Below are 21906 nucleotides of genomic sequence, written 5' to 3' on the forward strand. Positions count from 1 at the left end.
ATTGTCCGTCCTGCACAGCACTGGTGGTTGGGCTGAAGTAAATGTGCCGGCTTAAGGTTTGCAACAATTTATTATTTAATCACTGCTAAATGAATTCAAGATTGGTCTAATGTTAGCCAAGAATATTGTCTCTGGCTGCATTATGTTAGGTTCATTATATTAAAATATCTTCATAGAAAACAATGTTATAAAATCCTTATGCTTATACCATTTTTCTCAGTAAATATATTTTCACAAGCTGTGGGTAACAAACCCAAGTAATACATACATAAAAAGAAACCAAAACAAATAAGTTCAGAAATAAACTTAAGTGTAATAATGTGAAATGACACAGGGAAAAAAGTATTGAACACATGAAGAAAGGGAGGTGCAAAAAGGTATGGAAAGCAAGACAACAGCTGAAAACTATCAGTAATGAAAAAGCAATCCAGACCCTTGTCAGTGCAAATTAATATCAGCTGGTTCAGTCCCAACTGATGGCCTGGAAAAAGGTCTCATTGCCAAAGTGTCCCACAAGACACATCCCATGATGGCTAAAAGCAAAGAGTTGTCTCAAGACCATGGCAACCCAATTGTTGCAAAACACATTGATGGCCTTGGTTATAGGTGCATTTCTATGCTTCTGAATGATCCAGTGAGCACTGTTGGGGCCATAATACGGAAGTGGAAAGACAATCATTTCACCATAAATTTGTTTCGACCAGGTGCTCCTCGCAAGATTTCTGACAGTAGTGAAAAGAATAATCACAAGAGTTGTCCAAGAGCCAAGGACCACTTGTGGAGAGCTTCAAAAAGACCTGCAATTAGCAGGTACTGTTGTCTCAAAGAAAACAATAAGTAATGACTCCACCACCATGGCCTGTGTGCGCGCTCACCACGCAAGACTCTGTTGATGGGAAAGAATCATGTTGAAACTCGTTTAAAGTTTGCTGCACAACATTTGGAAAAGCCAGTGAAATACTAGGAGAATGTAGCGTGGTCAGACGAGAGCCACATTGAACTGTTTGGATGCCATAATACACACCATGTTTGGAGGAGAAATGGCACTGCACATCATCCTAAAAACACCACACCAACAGTGAAGATTGGAGGAGGGAACATCATGGTGTGGAGGCTGCTTTTCAGCAAATGGTTCTGGCAAACTTCACATAATTGAAGGAAGGATGAACCTTCCCACCAGGATGATGAAGATGAAACGAGGGTGGACATTTCAGCAAAACAATGATCCCAAACCCACAGCCAAGGAAACTCAACTGGTTTCAAAGAAAGAAAATAAAGCTGCTAGAATGGCCCAGACAATCACCTGACTTAAATCCCATTGAAAATCTATGGAAAGAACTGAAGGTCAAGATTCATAGCAGAGGCCCACGGAACCTTCAAGATTTGAAGACTGTTTGTGTGGAAGAATGAGCCAAAATCCCACCGGAGCAAAGCATGCGACTAGTTTCTCCAGACAGAAGGCGTCTTGAAGCTGTCATTACCAACAAAGGCTTTTGTACAAAGTATTGAATAAATATCAGTAAGCGTGTTCAATACTTTTCCCTATGTCATTTCACATTATTACACATAACTTTATTTAACTGAACTTTGTTGTTTTGGTTTCTTAGTATGTACTTGGGTTGTTACCAACATCTGGGGAAAATTCCATGCCAATAGCTTCTATGGAAATATATTTGGTGGCATGTTCAATACTTATTTCACCCGCTGTATGGACCCCACCAAATATGAAAAGTAAACAATGATAGATTCACCTTTACATAAATTTGCATGTAAACTCACTGGAATTGTCATTATTTCATTTCATATCCAGTTTGTCATAAAAACAGAGCCAACCACTAGAAAATTTGTGTGTGCATCTGTAGAATAGAGAAGATGGCCGTTTATAGAGAAGATTTGCATTTTTTTTTATTAGCTGGAATTCTGCAGAAGGAGTTTAAATACAATTAATTAAAACAGTTTGAAGTTCAGGTTAAGTCCAGGTAATGAACGAGCTTGACGTGGAGTTGAACTCTGGGTCAAGTCAAAAAAACAGTTGAAGTTGAGTGACAACAATTAAATGTTCTAGCAGTGTCATTTGAAAGGGAATTCCTGAAAGAAAGTGTCAGCTCAAATGTATTAACTGAAAGACATGTCACTTGAAATGTTGAGGATAGAAAAGTTAGAATATATTTTGAATGAGTAAAGGAAGTTCCAGGACTACATTTTGTTTAATTGTTTTAATTCAGTAGAAATAAAATGTATCCTACGTGTAACTGGTTTCACATGCTAGCACACCGCTGAAATACAAAAAAAATAAATAAAAAAAACCCATAACATAATTGTTAGATAACGGTAATAAGATATTATACAGCATCAAAAATAATAACATCTTTTTAAACACAGCAGGTGACAAAAAGCTAACGTTGCCTCATGAGCAAACACGAAACACAAATACATTTAATAAATTGATTAAAAAAATTATTTCACACATTTGCTGGCTTTATAGTTTCAACTCACGCTCACTATTGTTAATAACAATTGATATACCTGCTTTACTATACAAAGCAATATTGGACCTACGGCGTTGGAATGTATCTTTTCTGGGAGTAGATTGCTCTAAATCCACCTTTATTTAATTCGCTGCTCTGATCTTTTGGGTTTGATAAACGTTATGTCGAGTCCAGTCTTTTATTCTTATGGTGTGCATAATTTGTCCATGCGACTAACAACTTTTCCCGTCTCAGATGGAAAGAATATGATTGGCTGCGAGATGCGGGCTCCTCCTGTGATTGGTTGTTCCTTGTTTCCGGGGCTCCGTTGTGCCCTCTGACGTTTCTCGGTCTGCCCCGAGATAGACTGGAGAGAATGGCTGCCAGTGGAGGTTCGCAAAAATCTTCATTGTTTTGTGTAGTAATCAGAATGAAATAACGCCTTCTAAAGTTATAATCTGTGTGTTTGTATGTTCGTGGAGTGCAGTGTTATAGACTGATAGAGAGAGTCGTGACATGTCGCATTTTTGTTAAAAGAGGTCAGGCTCTAAACGAGTCGTCAAAAGTGTCGGTTTTCGTTAGCCTCGCTATGCGGCTAAAGCTAGCTGTCTGGCTAACTTTCGGCCGGTTAGCTTGCTACCCACAGCTGATTGTGTAAACACTTGTTTGTGACAAGAGACAAAGGTTAGAGAAGTGTTGTTTTAGTTACCGTTTTCAGTAGTAATGTTCTAGTCATTATGCTATATAGTGGCATGTTTCTCTAAGTCTGAAATGTTAGGACTGGAAGCATTGGAGTTATTATCGCCCTTTAAATCTCGCAATGTTGTGTCAAAGAACGCTTGCTAATGTTAGCTTAGTGCCTAGCTGTCTGCTAAAAGTTACGCTCGCTTGTCAACCAGCTAACGTTACGCTACGCATAGCTGTTTTCTTGATAGTCCGACATTTTCCGACGAAGAATTATCCATCTGTAAATTGTTTCCATTCCTCCAGTTAGCCCCCCACACACAGGTAACGTTACTGCGGTCACCGGTCCATTCGAGACGTTAGCAAGCTAGCTACCGACGAGCGAGACACTAGTTTTCTATCCACTCATCGCGAGCCTTTGTCCTGTCAGTGAGTTGGCGTCGTACAACACGAGGTATTTGTTGGAAAACTTTTTGTTCCTTAGCAGCGGACAATATTTGGCGTTGAAGTGACACGTTACAGAAGGCGTGACGTTTGGCTTGAGCAACTTTCCATAACACGAGTGATAATAAACAGGCACTACTTTAGGGGGACTGAGTCCGCGAGTTAATAGGCCCGTATGAGATGTTTTTGTACTCGTTAGTCATTTATGTATCTGGACCCAATCTCTTATTGGTTCGTGGTCACTGCAATTCGTGAATGATCATCAAACAATGATTTCGAGACCAGATTTGATTCCTTTCTCAGTTAAAAAACAACCATGCAGTATTCATTTACATTAAAACTTTGAAACGCGTTTGTTCCCATTATGTCTTATATGTCCATTTAACCGTGTCAGTATTTTTAAACACCTGAGTCATCTCTTACTCATCCGGTGTTCTGTTCAAATGTCAATGTAATGCAACAGTAATCAACAGTCTATGTCTAAGCTTTGTTTTTTACCAAGGCTGCTGCATTTTATAAATGTGATGGATTGAATTCACAAAATCCTATTGGGATTGACCATTTACCTGATAGAACTTTAAGAACCTGTATAACATCACTTGTTGTTTTTTTACAGGAGTTTGAGTATTTTAAAATTTTCTGTGACGTCCACACAATTTCTGTTGTGATGTTTTTCTCTCTCTTTGCTTGTTCAGAGGTGGGGAAGCTGTTACAAGTACAAAATGGGACACCTCCAAGCACCAACTACAACGGGGTAGATGCTGTTCATGCCTGTAACATCCTTCAGCAGCTCAAAGCCTTGTACGATGAAGCACAGCTCACGGACATCGTTGTAGAAGTGGACCATGGCGTGACTTTCTCATGTCACCGAAATGTCCTTGCCGCAATCAGCCCGTATTTTAGGTAGGACATTTTGGATATTTACAAATGTTTGTATTTTCACAATTTATATGCTGATATTCATTTCTTGGTGCTAGAGTCAGCTTGGGTATGGATCACTTAATGTCATATTACGATCAAATGTCCGTGTCATGTTTTTGAAGTGTATGAAGCCTAATGTCGTTGCCGCCTAAAAATTAATTTAGTCATAGCATTTCTTTGTTGTCCTCCCGTCACCACCAGGTCCATGTTCACCAGTGGCCTTACAGAGAGCAGTCAGCGTGAGGTCCGAATTGTTGGGGTGGAATCTGAATCCATGAACCTCGTCTTAGACTATGCCTACACATCCAGGGTCATGCTCTCTGAGTCCAATGTCCAGGCCCTTTTCACTGCAGCCAGCATTTTCCAGATTCCTGCCTTGCAGGATCAGTGTGCCCAGTTCATGATCAGCAGACTTGACCCGCAGAACTGTATTGGGGTCTACATGTTTGCCGATGCCTATGAACATCAGGAGCTCAGGGAACGCTCACAGGACTACATACGCAAGAAGGTCTGTTAAACATTAGCACAGGATTGGTTTCTGAACTGTGATGTGAAATGTGAATTCATGGTTATTTCTGCTGACACCATATTACACTTTTTAATTCATTCCTTTTTTCAAGATATTGTGTTCTTGTAACAGGGCTGACTATTACTATTATACTAGTGTGTTTAGTTGTTAATAATTTCAACATTTTATGTTTTTGTGGTAGTTCTTGTGTGTGTCATGGGAGCAAGAGTTCCTCCAGATGACCAAGGAGCAGTTGGTCAGCATTTTGAACAATGATGACCTCAACGTGGAGAAAGAAGAGCACGTCTATGAGAGCATAGTCCGCTGGCTTGAGCATGACCTGTCTGGCCGTGAGGCTCACCTACCTGAGGTTTTTTCCCAGTGCATCCGTCTGCCCCTGCTGGAAGAGGCCTTCCTCAATCGGATCCCTCCCCCCTTTGCTTGTGCCCTCTCCCTGTCTAAGGACCCTGCTGAGGCCAAAGCCCGCCTCTCTGGCACCAATGGTTGCCCCCAGCGCCTGGGAATGACTGCGTCGGAGATGGTCATCTGCTTCGATGCCGCTCACAAACACTCAGGGAAGAAGCAGACGGTGCCTTGCCTGGACACCGCCACGGGAAGGGTGTTCAAGCTCTGCAAACCGCCCAACGATCTCCGGGAGGTTGGTATCCTAGTGTCCTCGGAGAACGACATCTTCATTGCTGGAGGTTACAGACCGAGCAACAGCGAAGTGTCCATAGACCACCGGGCCGAGAGCGACTTCTGGCAGTACGAACACGCCGGCAACCGGTGGTTGCCACGCGCGCCTCTGCTGAGAGCGAGGATAGGCTGCAGGCTTGTGCACTGCTGTGGGAAGCTTTATGCACTGGGAGGCCGAGTATATGAAGGGGATGGGCGCAATGCACTGAAGTCACTGGAGTGCTACGATGCCAGGGACAACTGTTGGACAGCGGTGAGTCCCATGCCAGCGGCCATGGAGTTTCATAGCGCCGTGGAGTACAGGGACCGCATCTATGTCCTCCAAGGTCAGTTACTGCTGCCTCTGGGAAACTAAGTCATCTTAACAGTGGACTGAACATTTTGTGATGGTGTCTTCTTTCTCGTTTATTTGGAAAATTCGTACAGTATTTGACATTTGTTTGACAAGCACTCATGACAAAGGATGCCAAAGCTCTCTCTACATTACATATCTTTTCTTGCAGGTGAATATTTCTTCTGCTTCGACCCCCGTAAGGACTACTGGAGTCATCTCCCCCCGATGAGTGTCCCGCGTAGCCAGGGTTTGGCTGCCTTGCATAAAAACTGCATCTACTACATCGCCGGCATCTGCAGGAACCACCAGCGCACCTTCACCGTGGAGGTTTACGACATTGAGAAGAACACATGGTGTCGCAAGAGAGATCTGCCCTTTGACCAAGCCACGAGCCCCTACATAAAGGCCATGCTGCTGCAAGGCAAGCTGCACCTGTTTGTGCGAGCCACGCAGGTAATGGTGGAGGAGCACGTGTTTCGCACCAGCCGAAAGAACTCCCTGTACCAGTACGACGACGAGGCGGACCTATGGACCAAAGTCTACGAGACGCCTGACCGCCTCTGGGATTTGGGTCGCCATTTTGAATGTGTGGTGGCCAAACTTTACCCACAATGTCTGCAGAAAGTGCTTTGAGGTGGCCGGTTTTGTGAACCCACCCTGTGAGGCAGAGGGAGTTGGGTGGTCCTGCCTGCCTTGTGCCTGGTGTGTGACCATTTTTGGTTAAGTCTTAAGTCGTTCAAACTTTGGTTTAATGCGATCAAAACGGGGTGCTTTTAAAGATTGCAGTATTTTTTTTTGTTTTTTTCCAGACAGCACCAACTACCCACACTGATGCTTGTTTAACAAAACCGTTCAATGAATCATAAGTGCAATTATCCTTTTTTTGCTTGTTGTTGAGCCATGTTGTTCCATTCTTTGTCTTCTATACATATAGGGTTTTTATAAGTGATGAGCATGCAAATGAGGGTGTTGGCAAGATAAAAGTGCCCTCTTGAGAAAGATGCTACCTGTCGGCATAAAGTGAAAATCTATATAAATCTCTATATAAAAATAACTATATATTCATACGGGTAAGATGAGAACCATAGCTCATTAGTTGGTTTGCTGGCTCTGAGGTTTGTGTTTTTCTTCCTATTCTGTCCTCAAGACCTGTCAGCTTCTTTTATAGCCAAGTTTTAATTTAAAGTGTGCTTTGATTAACTTTACTTGGGTGTTTTTGAAGCTAGTATTTTTTTTTTTTAAGGCTCCCTCTTCCTTAACATGCTTCATGTGTGGCTTCCGAGCCATTTTCCCTTTTGTTTGAGATTCCAGCTGCATGGGGGCTCACACCTCCCACTCTTTGAGTTGGCATCCATTTTGTGTCACATGCAAAGATAACTTAAGTGAAATGTTAGAATACTCACTCTCCACATTGGAGAAATAAGGACAGAGTCAAATTTGTGTCAACACTAAGTGAAAAGTTCAAACTAACAGGCTTACCTCAGAAACTTAAAACATGTTTGATTAGGAGAAAAGGGACATTTCAGGCCACAGTGTTTAGTAAGCGACCGTGCTAAAAGCTCCGTGAAGCAATGACCTCCGTCGAGGTTGCTTTTGACATCGGATTATATTCATTTGGAAAAGGTTGGATGAGCCTCCCTCCTAAATGCCCCCCAAAAAGCATTTGAGGTCTTGTTATTATTGATCTGAACATTGGAAAGTTTTTGTAGTAGCAATAAGTCATGGAACTGTGATCAGGCTATATTACTTAATATTACCGTAGTAAAAGTGCATTAATGGTGTTGCGTGCTCGTCCCGCTGGCGAGACTCCCCGTAGTTCCTATGATGGTGTGGCTGCTGCGTGGGTGCAGGCTTGAAGTGATGCGGAGTTTAGTGCAGATCATTTTGGGATGCCAATGTGCCTGTGGCTGGTTTAAAAAAAAAAAAAAAAAAAAAAAAGGGGGGGGGGGTGACAGATCCCAAACCTGCTCCTCCCGATGAAGAATATCTGGAATGGTCTTACTCAGCATTGCACTGCGGACTTCAGCGAGCCCCCCCCTCGGGGGCGGTTGTGCTGGAATTCATCAAAAAGCCATGGGTCATCACACAGAGGGCACAAAATGGTGGTGCTGCTTTTTTTTTTTTGTTCTTTTTTTTTTTGACAATCTTGTACAGAAGAATTATACCACGACTGCGTGGCGTTCCCTGTGAAAGCGTGACATTTTCCGTGCCGTCAATCTCCTCATGCAGGTTCCTGTGTCATCTTTGCACTACACATTTCTCTCGTGTTTTTCTTTGAACGAGTGCTCCTTTTTTACCACGAAAAAAAAAAAAAAAAAAAGGTTTTAGTAACCACATAGCAATCATCTACGAGATTTGAATGGATGTCAATACCACAGGAGTCACACTCAGTAAGGACTTGAGGATATGATGTAACTTCTCCAAGAGAAGATCCACTGTTGGCGGACTTGGAGCTCATATTTTATTGGCCCGGCTTGAACAAGGCTCTCAAAAAAGGCGTATTTGAGAGAAGGTTTGAGCTACATGTCCACAGACAGCCATTTGAGAACCAGGACCGGAGAACTCTCAGGATTTCTACTGATACACAGTACTGTATTTAAGTGTTTTTGTTATGTGTAATATACTGTACTATAGGTTTGCTGTACTTGCACAGTTTTTTAAAACTTCTCTTTAGTTTCTTTTATAACTTGAAAAACAATAGATGTGATTTCCTTATTTTGTTTCCAGTGACTGTTTTTTTTTTCTTTATATATTTGCCTATTTAGTTATTGTAGAGTAAACCTGATTTGTTGACAACAAAAAAAAGTCCCCCTCCTTTCCCCTCCAGCTCGATAGTATTTCTTTGTATCCTCCCACCACAACTAAGCATTGCGGATCCAGTGAGGAAATGGTTGCGTCCCGTTTCATACACCAGTCTATGTTCAGCCTGGGCCTCTACGTGTGTCACTTATGGGTGCTATTCCATCGTGTTCATGCTCTTCCTTTCGCCGGTTTGTCTACTTTTGGGTTTTCGGGTTATAGTGGTCGGTTGAGCTCAACTGTGAAATTCACATTGCACATCATTTGAAAATAAAAAAAAAAAACTATTAAAAGTGAAACGCGCTGCTGTGTTCGCCGTTCTTCTCGTTTTCTTTTCCCGCCGTCAGGAAGACACGTGTCGTGGCCGCGTCAGATCGTTCGCTTGCCCCGCGAGCAGCGCGTGACCGCGGTGACGCGCCTCGGGGGGATCCCCCCCCCCCCGCCCCGGGTCCGTCACCAAGGAAGATGCGGACACGTGACAACGTCAAATAAAGCAGTAGGCTGAAACTTTTTTTTGGTGTCCGACTGTGAGGAGGAACGTCCTGCTCGGTGAAAGGTAAAGTGGACTCGCATCGATACCCGCGTGAGTTTCTCCGTCTTTAACGCGGCGGATGTTACAAGTCGCAGCGACTTTTGTGCGACTTGTTTCAACAATTGTCCACGTGTAGAGCATGTCCTCCCGCGTGCTGATAATTCACATTGGGTCTATCCGCTTCCTACTCGTGTCTGCGAATAGAGAGTCAAATACACCACGTCACTACAGATGCTTTCCACGTGACTTGCTCAACGGGCAACCGCATTTTCAAAGGCTTGTCGCGCTCCGCATTTGCATCATTAATCCTTATTCGGGAATACTACCATGTGTTGGCTTTGTGTTCGCCGTACAGGCTCAACGCACTTTATTTCTATACAGTGACTATTTCTCATCTAATTCCTATGAAATATTGCGTCTTCAGTCATAGCTTTGTTTTTGTAAACGTATTCTTACGTCGCGTGAAGCCTCGGTAAGTTACCTGTCACAGGACCAGTCCATGTTTTTTAATACGATACAATTCATTTTGAAAAGTTATACATTCAGTCTTTCAAAATGTGAAATTTTTTGCAACACTAGTTATACAGGCGGTAGATTTCAAATAGAAAATTAAAAGGTCATGTTTAATGATACAGTGGCACACATGTTTCCTTCTGGTTGAACAGCATCATGCCCCCTGCTCTGGCCAATGGCTTGGGCTACAAACCCCTGGATGGTGGTTGGGGATGGATGGTGGTGGTTGGGGCCCACATTTCTATTGGATTTGCGTACTCCACGCCCAAAGTCCTCTCCATTTTCTTCAAAGAGATCCAACAAAATCTAGAGGCCAGCTCCAGTGAAATAGCATGGATCTCTTCCATCATGCTGGCTGTCATGTATGCAGGAGGTGAGTTCATTCTGTTACTTTTGTCCCCCTTTTGTTAAAGATGATCCTTCTCAGTCGGATTCACTGTGATCAAATAAGCATCGACCGTTACGCACATCAGTTCATTTATACTATCAGGACATCCTAGGTAACTCCAGGTGGAGCTCAGGTGGCATTAATATGCTGGAATATTCGCCGTGTTGTAATGAGGCCTTATCTAAACTTCCAATTTTGGACTTCTTCGTCTTTTCAAATTCTCTGGTCGCAGAGGAGCCTTGCTTCAATTGTTCATCTCCTTTTGTAGCGTAAACTGATCTGTCCTTTAGCAAAGGAAACCAGATCATGAAGTCTGACAATTGTTTCCGTACGGACACACTGTTATGGAAGATTTTGCACAGACACGAAGTGTAATTGTTAAATTGACTTCATGTGAGTTGTTCCACGCATGTAAATGGTATTAGTGTGCTTAACAAGAGGCGTGATGTCAGCAAGTTTTAATCACCTGACTTAAATCTAACAATCAACTCTGACATCGTCAGCGTTGAGAGACAGTCGCTCTGTAATGGCATCAGACTTAAAGCTGAGCAGCATTTGCTTTAACTTGAATGGCCTGGGTCATTTTTCTTAGAAAGTCATTTATATTTTCACACACTTTGGAAGGTTTTTAATGTAAAACTACACAATTCCACATAGTTTTCAACCATTATAATTATAGATAGCGCCCCTAATGTTAAATACAAAACCTGTCAAATACATACCAGGCCTATAGAAACACAGGACAATGTTAACTTCAACTAATCAATGAGTAGCTTTGCTTTTCCCTTAGAAACAAACTGGTTTAATACAGAATGCGTGTACCCTTATTTATTTATTTTTGGTGTAAAGGGATTTCAGTGGCTTAGTATACAAGCCCCTTTCAACGGTCCAACACGTCTGAGCTGACAGGTAGACAAACCAAATAGTGATGTTCAATGTAATGGCGCCTTATAAAGAGGTGTCTTTCATGTTTTTAAAAGATTTGAGTCTGGAACAATAAGGATGATTTTATGTTGCGGTGTTTTCTGTCTTTTCCGTCTTTTCTTCAATGCCTTTTAGGTGATTACATCAGTGTCTAAACAGAGAACAACATCAGGCCTCCTTATGCATTTGAATGTGATTCATTTGTCAATGCAGCATGCAAATGCCCCTTTCAGCAAAAACATTGTCTCCTCAACTCTTGCTGGAAGTAAATGCAATGGGTTGTGGCAAGGTGCTGCGTTGGCCGCTCTAATACCTGCAAACAAACATTCCTGGTAGATTGCTGGTTAATGGGATTGGCATGCTTCTTTTGCCCTACCTCACGTATATTTTAAAAGTTATAGCACTACGCGCCGTGTTGCTCGTTGCACAGTACATTGGACCGTCGGGGTCTGAGCACATTTTATTTGTTTTTACCACAAAAAGAAGAGATATGACAAAGTGGAAGTCTTCTTCAGGCTTTACTTGAGTTTACCAGCAGCTGCTTTTCAAGGTTACGGGGACAACAGGGCGTGCGACTCGCCTGCACTCTACTCGGAGAGGCCGAACTGGTGAAATATTCCCCTCCACTGTGGCTCAGGCACAGGGCTTTATCATATTGTCCTTGGCAATGTCACCCAGTGGAGGAGAGAGACAGGGGGAATATATCAGAGGAAGGTTCAGCACACTTGGGTCTGCCACCAGGTCCTCACGGGAGAGACATGACAGCCTTTTTCCAGGGAGCCTCTGACTCGAGCAGCCCGAATGATGAAGTTCTAATGGAAGAAGAATGGTGGTGGTGTGGGAGTTGCCCTGTTGTGACACGGCTGCAGTGGGAGAGAGAGACGTGATCCATCTTTGACCCCCTTAGGCGCCTGGTTAACTATATAGACAGCGTGATGGATATTTGTATTCCATGTACAGTAGTTAAAGTTGTACAGCAGGCTCCGTTGTTGAGGACAGTTCTTAACGGCTCCGCTTGAAGTGCGAAAAGAAGTTAATGGATGAAAGCGAGTTAATAAGCACGCAAGAAGGTATTTTCCCATCAATTGTGATATCCGTGCATGATAATCACTCAGTCAGAGAGTTTGATGGAAGCAAACGTTTTAGTGGCCTTTTGATCCTCAAAGTCAATACTGTAAAGCTGAATCATTTACTTGATCAAGGAATAAATCAACAAACTAATCAATACATTTTTTAGGGAAAAGGGACAAACATTTACGGCTTTCAGACTCCAAATTGGAAGACTGTTTTCTTTTTTCTCCAACTTTGTTATCGTAGACTAAATAATTTTGGACGAAACCAAGGAGGAAAGTGCCTTTGGAAATTGTGACTTTTTGGACATTTTTAGAGATCTTTTTTGTCGTGCTGCCTGCTTGTTCGATACATTTTTTGTAATGCATTGACTCATTTCAGTATGGAAATACAAACCTGCTTGCTGGTGCAATGAGAAATGACTCATCAGCCATGTTAAACATGCTCTTAAAGTCAGGAAGTGTTTGCCTAACATGTAATCCTCTCATGACTCACTGCGCTCTTTGTAATTATCACCATCCACACAGAAGCTCTTGCCAACACTTGAAAGAGGCTGCGTGTAAGAATCCAATAACCATTGCAGCACATTAGTTTGATTGATGCTCTTCCAATATGAATTAAGTAACATGTATATTTAAGCAATTGGTCTTTCATTGTAAGGAGAGGAAAGAAGGTTTTCACTATGCTTTGCAGCAGAAGGACTTGTGGTGCAATGTCACTCTTTCGGGCAAGGTTATGAATGAAGGGAGGACTGACAGCATATAAAAGGCTGTTTAATTGCTGATTGATCATTTCACATTATATATGGCGAGAGCATAATGAGTCGTCAAGTTGCTTCACAGTGGATGCTAAAGTTTGGAGGTGTTCCATCATCCGTTGTGATCTCCTCTTGCCCTTGGTTTTGAACTAGGGGGGGCAACTGGCAGTGTTGTGTGAATCCTTTATCACCATAAGTAGGCTTAAGTTTATTAAAAATGACTTGTTTGTATTCAGATGTAACATAATAATAATTCTTATGTGCTCTCTCTGTCTGTTCATCGCCCCTTTCTGCAGGACCGGTGAGCAGTTTGTTGGTCAATCGCTTTGGAAGCCGGCCAATTGTCATGCTGGGGGGACTGCTATGTGGAGTCTCTATGGTAGCCGCTTCCTTTGGGAACTCCATCGTTTACCTCTACCTTTGCATCGGCGTGATAGGAGGTGACGTACTTGGATCTTTTTTTACAGTATCTTGTGTCACCGTTGAAAGACAAATAGATTATTCTGCTGACGTACTAGCTTCCATATGTACTTGATGGCAATCGTACTATTTAACGCTCTCCTTGGCATTGCCTTCAGTCCTTGTTAAGACCCTTTTGTGGTACGGAAGGTTTGCAAGGTCGAAGACAGATCTGCTTCAGAGACGCTGCGGTGCATCTGCCCCAGCTCCTGGGGTGCAGTTAGAGCACCGAGGGGACCACGGCCAGGACGGTAACTAAGACAGACCTGTCCCCGGTGTCGGAGGGAATGGTCGTCCGTGGCCCTCGTTGCCCTCCCTTAGGCCGCGGCCGTGGTCGTCACATGGGGCTCCCCCGCCACCCTGCGAGGCTCATTACCCTGCCAAGGACTGTTGTGAAGGATTAATAGGCCCAGCAAGTGGCTGGGTCATGTGTGGTGCTCAGGGGCATGCGTGTGCCCTGCTCTGCCCCCCGTGTGCTCTGCCGCACCTAGCAGACATACTGTATGCACGCACAAATGATCAGTGGCTTTTGTTAAATACTCATCTTTTATATACACAGCTCCTGGCCCAGATTTGCAATTGATCTGGCTTTAGGAATGACTGATTTTGTCAACATGGGGGTTTGTGGGGAAAAGAATGAAGTAGGACTATTGATATCAACTCTTCTGGTAAAAATATGGAGCGTTCCATCAACGCTTTTTCTACATTTGATCATTTCTATGCCCCTTTGTTAGATCCCCTATTGGATGTTCACAAACAAAACTTTGCCATAAAGCCTGAGAAGACAGTCATTGTAAAAGGAGGATATAGTGCCCTGACCAGCTACCTGTAGCTCTTCCTCCTCATAGAAACTAAGGTGGTGTTACATTTCAATTTGGGGGTAAAAAGGTAAGCAAATGAGTGTATCACCCAGGCTTTCTAATTCACTTCTATTTAAATGAGGAAATTATTCCGTAAATAATTCAAGCGTTCTGTAATGAGATTTTAGCCGGCTGAAAGTAAACGGGCTGAAACCTTAATGAGAAACAAGCGGAATCAGTCTTGATTTAATTTAGCGAGCCCCCTTTTGGAGTTTTCTCACCGAGGCTTGTTGAAATGTGACTTATTTTGTTTCCTAAACCCGTCTCCTTGCAGGCTGTGGACTCTCCTTAAACCTCAACGCATCCCTCACCATCATCAGCAAGTATTTCCTGGTCAAGCGTCCTTTAGCCAACGGACTGGCCATGGCTGGGAGTCCCGTGTTTCTCTGCATCCTGGCACCCGTCAACCAATTTTTATTGCAGATGTTTGGCTGGAGAGGAAGTCTCCTCATCCTCGGGGGCCTGATGTTAAACTGTTGCGTCGCCGGGGCCTTGATGAGACCCGTCGCTCGGCCTCCAAAGCGCCCCACGTCCGCACCACCGCTGAACGAAGCTAAGGAACCGCCCAAAACCTGCAACACGAGGCCAAAAATGGGCTGTGTGAACAACGGCAAGAAGTTCTTGGATTTCACCTTTTTCAAGGACCGAGGCTTCGTCATCTACCTCATTGGGAACGTCCTGTTCATCTTCGGCGCCTACGCGCCCATCGTGTTCCTGTCGGCCTACGCCATTGACCAAGGCGTGGAGGAGTACTCGGCAGCCTACCTGCTCTCCATCACGGGCTTTGTCGACATGTTTGTTCGGCCCGCCACCGGCCTGATAGCCAGCAGCAAGTGGATCAGACCCAGGATCCAGTATTTCTTCAGCTTCGCCATGGTTTTCAACGGCACGTGCCACTTGCTGTGCCCGCTGGTCAAGAGCTACGCCTTCCTGGTGACCTACGCGGTGTTTTTCGGCGTGGGCTTCGGGATGGTTTTTGCCCTGATATTTGAATGTCTGATGGACCTGATGGGAAATCAACGCTTCCCCAGTGCCGTGGGACTGGTGACCATCATCGAGTGCTTCCCCATGCTACTGGGACCACCCACCGCAGGTAACTAACCTGTTCATTACACACACGCGACGGGATCGGAACGTCTGACTTGGGGGGGGGGGGGGGGGAAAACACTTTTCCCGTGTCTGTCTAGTTCGTTGAATCTGATAAGCCAACCCCAGAGCGAAATATATACTTCCAGCATTGATACTGTAGAAATAAATAGCCAGTTTGGTACAGCTCCTTTTTAAATAATGCAGTACCGACTCAAACCATCGTTGAGTCGGTACTACGGATGAGTAAGGCTGAGGTAATCAAAAATCCTGATTGCTCAGGCTTTTATGAAGTGTACTGTAGGATATGGCCTCTGTGCAAATTATGGCTCAAAGCTGAGGAGTTTTTCTGCGCCCTTTACATTTTACTGTTTTTTTTTTTTTTCAAATTGGATCTGGGAAGAACGAACACAGCAAACAGAGCCTGTGACACTTTCTAAGTGCCTGTGCAGTCATTGGATCTAATGAATGAAGCTGTGTTCTGGCTGCATGACCAAGTCATGTTTCCACTCTGAGCTATTTTTCAAGTGAAGACTCGGAGACAGACCTTCGCCTCTTTTCTTTTTATAAATAGCCTTATGAGAATGTTCAATGATTTTCACCCTGAACAGTGGATGTTATAGACTAGGGTTTAGGTATCTTGTTAAATATTTTCCTTTACTTGATGATTTCAATTGTTAACACAGCATTTATTAAAAAAAGGAAGCGAGTATCTTTTATATATGTGATCAGTCGGGCACCCTATCTTTTTATAATCGCTGCTCATCAATTTACAAGCTGCTTAACTACTTTTTCATCAGCCAAAACAAAGACAAGAAACGGACCCTTTTCCATCCGATCCCTTCCTGTGTAGCGCCAGCATTCTTCTTTCTCTAAAGTCTCTGAAACCTTTTGATTGAAGTGTTTGACACCTACTTTCATGGTCCAAATAGCCGCGTGATCGGAAAGATATTGTTTACCCTCTCCGCCTCCTGGCCATAATTTGAGGTTAGACCAGTTTTGAAAACTCCCACAACGAAACTGTCTTCTCTTGACTCAGTAAAAACAGCAGCATGGTTTTTAATAAAAAAAAGGAAGGGAATGTTTTCTGTGACAAATTGTCATCGACAGAACAAAAGCACTCAACAGTATTGCTGTTGTCATCAGTGGACTTTCTGCTGAGGCAGCTACTTCCTTAAAGACTCATTTTCACTGTGTTGAAACCGTGTACCAAAAGTACCACACCCCAAAATGTATGTTAACAATCAAATGAGCCACCGGAGTACATAGATATACGTCAAAGTTAAATGTGATCCTACAGCAATAGGACTTGGATTGAATGGATGTGTGGTTGGTAGAACAAATTGCTTACTTGTCAGCCATGACAATGAGGTGATTATTTAATCCCAGGTTCAGAGTTTCATACTCGTATCGACAATGAAAGTGTTGTCAGCTGCTGCCCATGTCGAGTAATTCATAAAGCCTACACTCTGCACTACATGCTGTTAAACGGCCTCTCATTTTTAGCGCCGCAAAAGAGTAAATGAGAGAGATTCGCTTCAATATCGTTGATCCTTGTGGGGAATGATGAGCTAGATGGTATGCCATGCAAGTTTTAGCCAATTTTGTGTCACAATACTTACTCCCATTAGTGCTGCATGTGATGCACTTAAAAATGGTATTTAGCTTGCGCACCAATCAATACATTCATAACGGTAATGCTCTAGATGGACGCACTGAGGACGTGTGGTGCATATTGGCCCACTGACAAACTCTACTTTTGCCTCCAGCCTGAGTTCTAATTGGCTGAAAATGAATCCCCCCCAACCCCCCCCCCCCCCCCCCCCCCCCCCGCCCCAGTTTGTGTGGCGCGACCCTGTTCTGTGGCGCTCATCAAATGGGGTAAATAAGTGCACGTCTTAACATTCTCCTCCAGAGGGCACAATCCTTATGTCTCCCCCAACAATTCCGCTTGTTACTGCACCGCCCCCCCCCCCCACCACCCCCCAAACCTCCGGGTCAATCCAATTAGGAGGAAGTGAGGTAAGTACGTGTAATTAGCCCTTTGCTTTGGGTGTTTAATGACGCTCGTTCAAACTCTCATTGAAATCCTGTACCTGGGCCATAATTAAGCTGTGAATACATAAAAAAAAAAGAAAGGGGTGACTATGGCAGATGGATTTAATTACCGCTGAGCCAATCAAGGTCCGTCCTAATGAGGGTGATGGTCATTGTCGTACACACAGCGAATGAGTGCTATCAATCAGATGATACAGACTGCATTGAGATCAAAATACAAAGAGACCCTTCCTAGGTTAGTACACGACCGCAGATGCACACAAAACACACACAAAACATTACTATTTGACTTAGGAGACCTGTCCACGAAAAATGCCTTCTTTTAAAAAAAAAAAATACTGCATATTGCCATGCAATAAAGGTGCCTTCTACACTGTACCGGGTTGTCAAACACGCCCTGGAGTTTGGTTGGTTGGGGATCCCGTTAAGACCTGAAAAAACCTGCAGGCTTAAATCTGATCTAAACAACATTTGTCACTTTTCTGCAGACTTTGGCTCGATATTTATGGCTCTGAGAATGGGCTTCTCCCACTGATTCGTTTTGGTAGCAGCCTTCCAAATTGCAAATCCCCCCCCCCCCCCCCCTCCTCCGTCACTCTCGATCTCTCGAACCCACACGGAAGCAAACAGTTTGTTCAGTTTGTTGCAAACAGTCTTGTTCGTCCCCTTCAAACTGCACCCTTTGCATCCTTCTGCCCTTCTACACAGGGTTACTGGTGGACATCTTCGATGACTACAAGTACCTTTTCTTCATGTGTGGCTCAGTGATTGTGACTGGCGGTCTGTTTCTCTTCGTCATGAACATCTACAACTACCACATGCTGGAGAAGGAGAAGCCAGCAAAGGTCAGAGAGCAGAACCAAATCACCATGGAGAACCAGGACCAGTTGAACATCTCATCCTAAGGAAAGCGCGAAAGCCCAGAGAAATCCACAGGCGGAAGAAAGCGAAAAAGACGGCACCTCAAATCTTAACCCGCCAGTCAGGAGGAGGGATTTAATTATTGCCACTGCGAAGGGTGCAACCAGATGAACCGACTAAAAGGGCGCTAGTCAAAGCTCAAACGAAGGAAAACCTTTTTTTTAAATATGATGAAAATAAGGCATTTGTTTTTTTCTTCATTTATTTAAAGACTGTTACTGTCTCAATTCAGTGGGCTGCATCCTTGCAGGACCCAGCCTTCACGGTAGATGTTCACGGGGGCATGATGATGTTATATATTATAATATAACAATTCTATTCATAGGTATTCAAGTGTCCTCCAAGTAATGTACATAACCTCAGGAGACTTTCATGAGATCTTTTTCCTTTTGAAGTGTTTACGTCATACAACTGTCAATTGGTTTTGCACATGAAATACTGTATCTGCCAGCAAAGACATGGTAGTATTTAAAGTGTTACGAGATGGTTTACCGGCGCACAAACTAACAAGACCATAAGACGAGCCCCATTTACTCACCGGATGATCATTCCAAGTGAGGTAATTCAATATAGGCGTGCTGTATAATCACATGTTTAGGTTGTCTACAGTTAAAGAAATAAGTCATTTTCATTCTTGTGAAGTCTACAAACTATTCAGTGAAGCGCTAATAGTAAACAAAGATGAAAATAATGGTCCCCGACACAGTAATAAAGTAAAAAGATACTATTACAATTTTATGGTATTTCCCACCTTGTTGAAAAAGAGTTATATATGATATAAATGGAGCCCAGTCCAAAATATACAGCGGTTGAGTTAATTAAAGCCTGGGCTACTAATTGCATTTTTACGGTAATCGTTTTTATAAACTGTTCAAAGGTGTTATTTGATTTGAACATCTTTGCTTCAACACATTAAATGTGTTAAACACTGTAATTGACATTTAGACGTTACATTTGTTGTGTGGACTGTTAATTGATCTGTGAGTTTGTGCACATGAGGGAATGTATTTGTTGGAGTGCGTTACAAAGAGAGACTTTGTTTAAAAATAATCCTGAATCTGAATCTAAAAAGTCCCATCTTTTATATTCCAAGCTAATGGCAGCTTTTTGGATCTTGTTTACCAGATAATTTAAAAGTTGTATTATGACTACTACGCACATATGGAAAACCATGTACACTATGGTAACACCATGTTGTTAACCAGAATAAATTCCTGTTGTATTTCTTAGTGTGTTGTATTCATATATTTCGGAAAGCAAAGACATTTGATGAAATTGTTGTACTCTTGGTCAAATGAGGAAGTAAGTGACACACGGACACGAGACCAATGCCGTCAAATCGAGATCCACCGCGTATTGTCTCAGTCGCTGTGTTACAGTTTTCTCTTATAATTAGAAGACTGGCGAACAAGTTTAGAAATGTCAGCAGCTGGAGGGCGTGAGCACCTAATGAACCGAGGCCAGGATGTTCCAGGCCGGTGCTCTGAGCTGCATGTAGCTCCACACACATCAGCAATTCAGTGGGCCAATAAATTAGAAATACACACACACGCAGGTACTATCCTCCGTCCCTCCGCTGACTGTTAGGCAAGGTCTTTGGACATGACAAGGTGGAGAAGTACCCCTGAGGCTAGGCAATGGCCGCTGTGACCGGCAATCTGTTTATCATTATTATATTACCTCTCGCCTCGTGTTCCCCTCTCACCTGGTGACCCTGCTCTGCATCCCACCTTCTCCACAATGTGTGTTCTCTATGAATTTCATCAGTTGTCCTGCATGCTCAACGTAATGCAATGGTTTTCAGACTCCTCTTTTTTTAAAGGATTACCGTGTTTCACCATCTCACTAGAAAGCCAGGAACCGTTTGTCCGTAGCGGTGGAGCGTCAGGGGGCGGAGCGTCAGGGGGAGGAGCGTCAGGGGGCGGAGCGTCAGACTGAAGAGCGTCAGGGGGCGGAGCGTCAGGCAGAAGAGTGTCAGGGGGAGGAGCGTCAGGCAGAAGAGCGTCAGGGGGAGGAGCGTCAGGGCTTTTACAGGCCACTGCTCTTTGACTGCTGTTCACTTTTTTCTGCTGTAAGGGGAATATTCTCAGATTATGACCAAACTCCACTTCCACTTCCCTGCAGCCCTTCAGTGGCTAAGCAACAGGCCGGCAGAAAGCCGCACGGTCACGCGAAGCGAACAGCAACGCACGTCAAACAACGCTGTCAGCGGGAATTCTTGGCCAAGCAAACAAGTATACGTATACAAACGTTACAAAGTACCTTTTCAAGTCTTCGCTGCATTGAATGCATATGCAGACTATTTGAGAAAAGGCTCTGCGTCTGTGTGTGTGTGTCACTGACGGCTCTCTTGCTTACCAGGTGAACGGCATCGGGGGTGATTGTATTTTCCTAAACACAAACATTCTGTGTTCGTCGGCAGCTACTAAAGCTGCATGACTGGATCGAGTGCTGTCAAGAGATTGGTGTCTCAATGTTGATTATTAGCCCTTCTGACCTTTAGAATATGATCCTACTTGTTTACTATAGGGGGTGGACCTGATAAATCTCGAGTGGTCTCGCAAGCCAACAGTAGTAGGGGAGGAAAGATGTGTGTGTGCTCCCAGAGGGCTCAAAGAGCACTGGCATCTATCAACAGAAGAAATTGAAATGGGACATTTCAGACAGGCAAAGATTAGGTGCGCACAGCGTGTTGAGCGAGCACCGGCTACCGATGGAACGCTTCCCTCCCCCGAGTGAGGTTGACCTTACAGAACACACAGAACACACAGACACACACTGACCCCACGTACCACAAACCTGCAGTGGCCTTAAGGTTTTTATAGCATGGATGTGATGCTTCTTTTATTACCTCAGGGAATACACCGAGGGATGATGCTAGTTAACGCTCCAGATAAGCAATTTCCACGTCTTCATTAGGACGCGAACGGGTCCGGTGTCGAATGATTCTCATTCTCTTAACATCTGCTCAAAAGTTCATCACAAAGGGCTGACATAGTGGTTTTCATTGAGCACCACCTGAAATGCCACAACGTGCTCCTGTGCAGAATTTGTTTTACTCAAATATGAATATATCATTTATTCCAAAACCTTTGAATATCGGCCATTGTACATTGTCATAAATAGGGTTTGGGTAATAGGGTTAGTCGGATTGTAGCACTTCAAAAATAATCTAGCATGTAGAAAACAGGCCTTTCAATGGTGAACTTTGCGATTTGTTTTTCATTTTTTTTAAAGAAATTACTGGGATTCTTTTATGATGTAATTTCTTATTACGCTCTTACTTGACAGCAATAGTATCATGGCATAGTTTACAGTTACTTTTTATTAAATACTGTTGTATGGTCAACTTTTTATGAAATACTTTTCTGTTACATGACAAATACTTTGCCTTATGTCTTTTTTACGACACATAATATTACACTATTATATGTATTATTTGTATTGAATAGTGTACTGTATACTATCGTGATGTTTTATAAC

General features: G+C 43.4%; 2 protein-coding genes across 6 annotated transcripts; both read left to right on the top strand.

The window, feature by feature from the left end:
• Positions 1–2686: 2686 nt before the first annotated feature.
• On the top strand, positions 2687–8393 carry kbtbd8 (kelch repeat and BTB (POZ) domain containing 8). 3 transcript variants are annotated; one of them, XM_037490546.2, is made up of 5 exons: positions 2687–2860; positions 4292–4499; positions 4719–5025; positions 5228–6047; positions 6225–8393. In XM_037490546.2, exons 1-5 carry the CDS (start codon positions 2845–2847, stop codon positions 6686–6688), a joined length of 1815 nt encoding a protein of 604 aa, XP_037346443.2. In that variant the 5' UTR covers positions 2687–2844; the 3' UTR covers positions 6689–8393. The 3 variants fall into 3 exon arrangements, with proteins under 3 accessions (XP_037346443.2, XP_037346444.2, XP_062419985.1); XM_037490547.2 differs by lacking the exon at positions 2687–2860 and adding an exon at positions 2869–3152; XM_062564001.1 differs by lacking the exon at positions 2687–2860 and having other exon boundaries at positions 3177–4499.
• A 934-nt stretch (positions 8394–9327) lies between these two features.
• LOC119229814 (monocarboxylate transporter 2-like) lies at positions 9328–19331 on the top strand. 3 transcript variants are annotated; one of them, XM_037490550.2, is made up of 5 exons: positions 9328–9410; positions 10052–10272; positions 13336–13479; positions 14633–15451; positions 18211–19331. In XM_037490550.2, exons 2-5 carry the CDS (start codon positions 10056–10058, stop codon positions 18405–18407), a joined length of 1377 nt encoding a protein of 458 aa, XP_037346447.1. In that variant the 5' UTR covers positions 9328–9410; positions 10052–10055; the 3' UTR covers positions 18408–19331. The 3 variants fall into 3 exon arrangements, with proteins under 3 accessions (XP_037346447.1, XP_062420046.1, XP_037346446.1); XM_062564062.1 differs by lacking the exon at positions 18211–19331 and adding an exon at positions 17360–18074; XM_037490549.2 differs by having other exon boundaries at positions 9338–9437.
• Positions 19332–21906: the final 2575 nt, after the last annotated feature.

The sequence above is a fragment of the Pungitius pungitius genome, chromosome 8, assembly GCF_949316345.1.
Source record: "Pungitius pungitius chromosome 8, fPunPun2.1, whole genome shotgun sequence".
In the NCBI taxonomy this organism is placed as follows: Eukaryota; Metazoa; Chordata; class Actinopteri; order Perciformes; family Gasterosteidae; genus Pungitius; species Pungitius pungitius.

Excerpts from the sequence above, each read along its gene's own strand:
- kbtbd8 (XM_062564001.1), top strand. The coding sequence starts at position 4,264 with ATGTTTTTCTCTCTCTTTGCTTGTTCAGAGGTGGGGAAGCTGTTACAA. Across the intron at positions 5,026-5,227 it reads AGGACTACATACGCAAGAAG|TTCTTGTGTGTGTCATGGGA; the intron begins GTCTGTTAAACA and ends TTTTTGTGGTAG. Across the intron at positions 6,048-6,224 it reads CCGCATCTATGTCCTCCAAG|GTGAATATTTCTTCTGCTTC; the intron begins GTCAGTTACTGC and ends CTTTTCTTGCAG.
- LOC119229814 (XM_037490550.2), top strand. The coding sequence starts at position 10,056 with ATGCCCCCTGCTCTGGCCAATGGCTTGGGCTACAAACCCCTGGATGGT. Across the intron at positions 10,273-13,335 it reads GGCTGTCATGTATGCAGGAG|GACCGGTGAGCAGTTTGTTG; the intron begins GTGAGTTCATTC and ends CCCTTTCTGCAG. Across the intron at positions 15,452-18,210 it reads ACTGGGACCACCCACCGCAG|GGTTACTGGTGGACATCTTC; the intron begins GTAACTAACCTG and ends CCTTCTACACAG.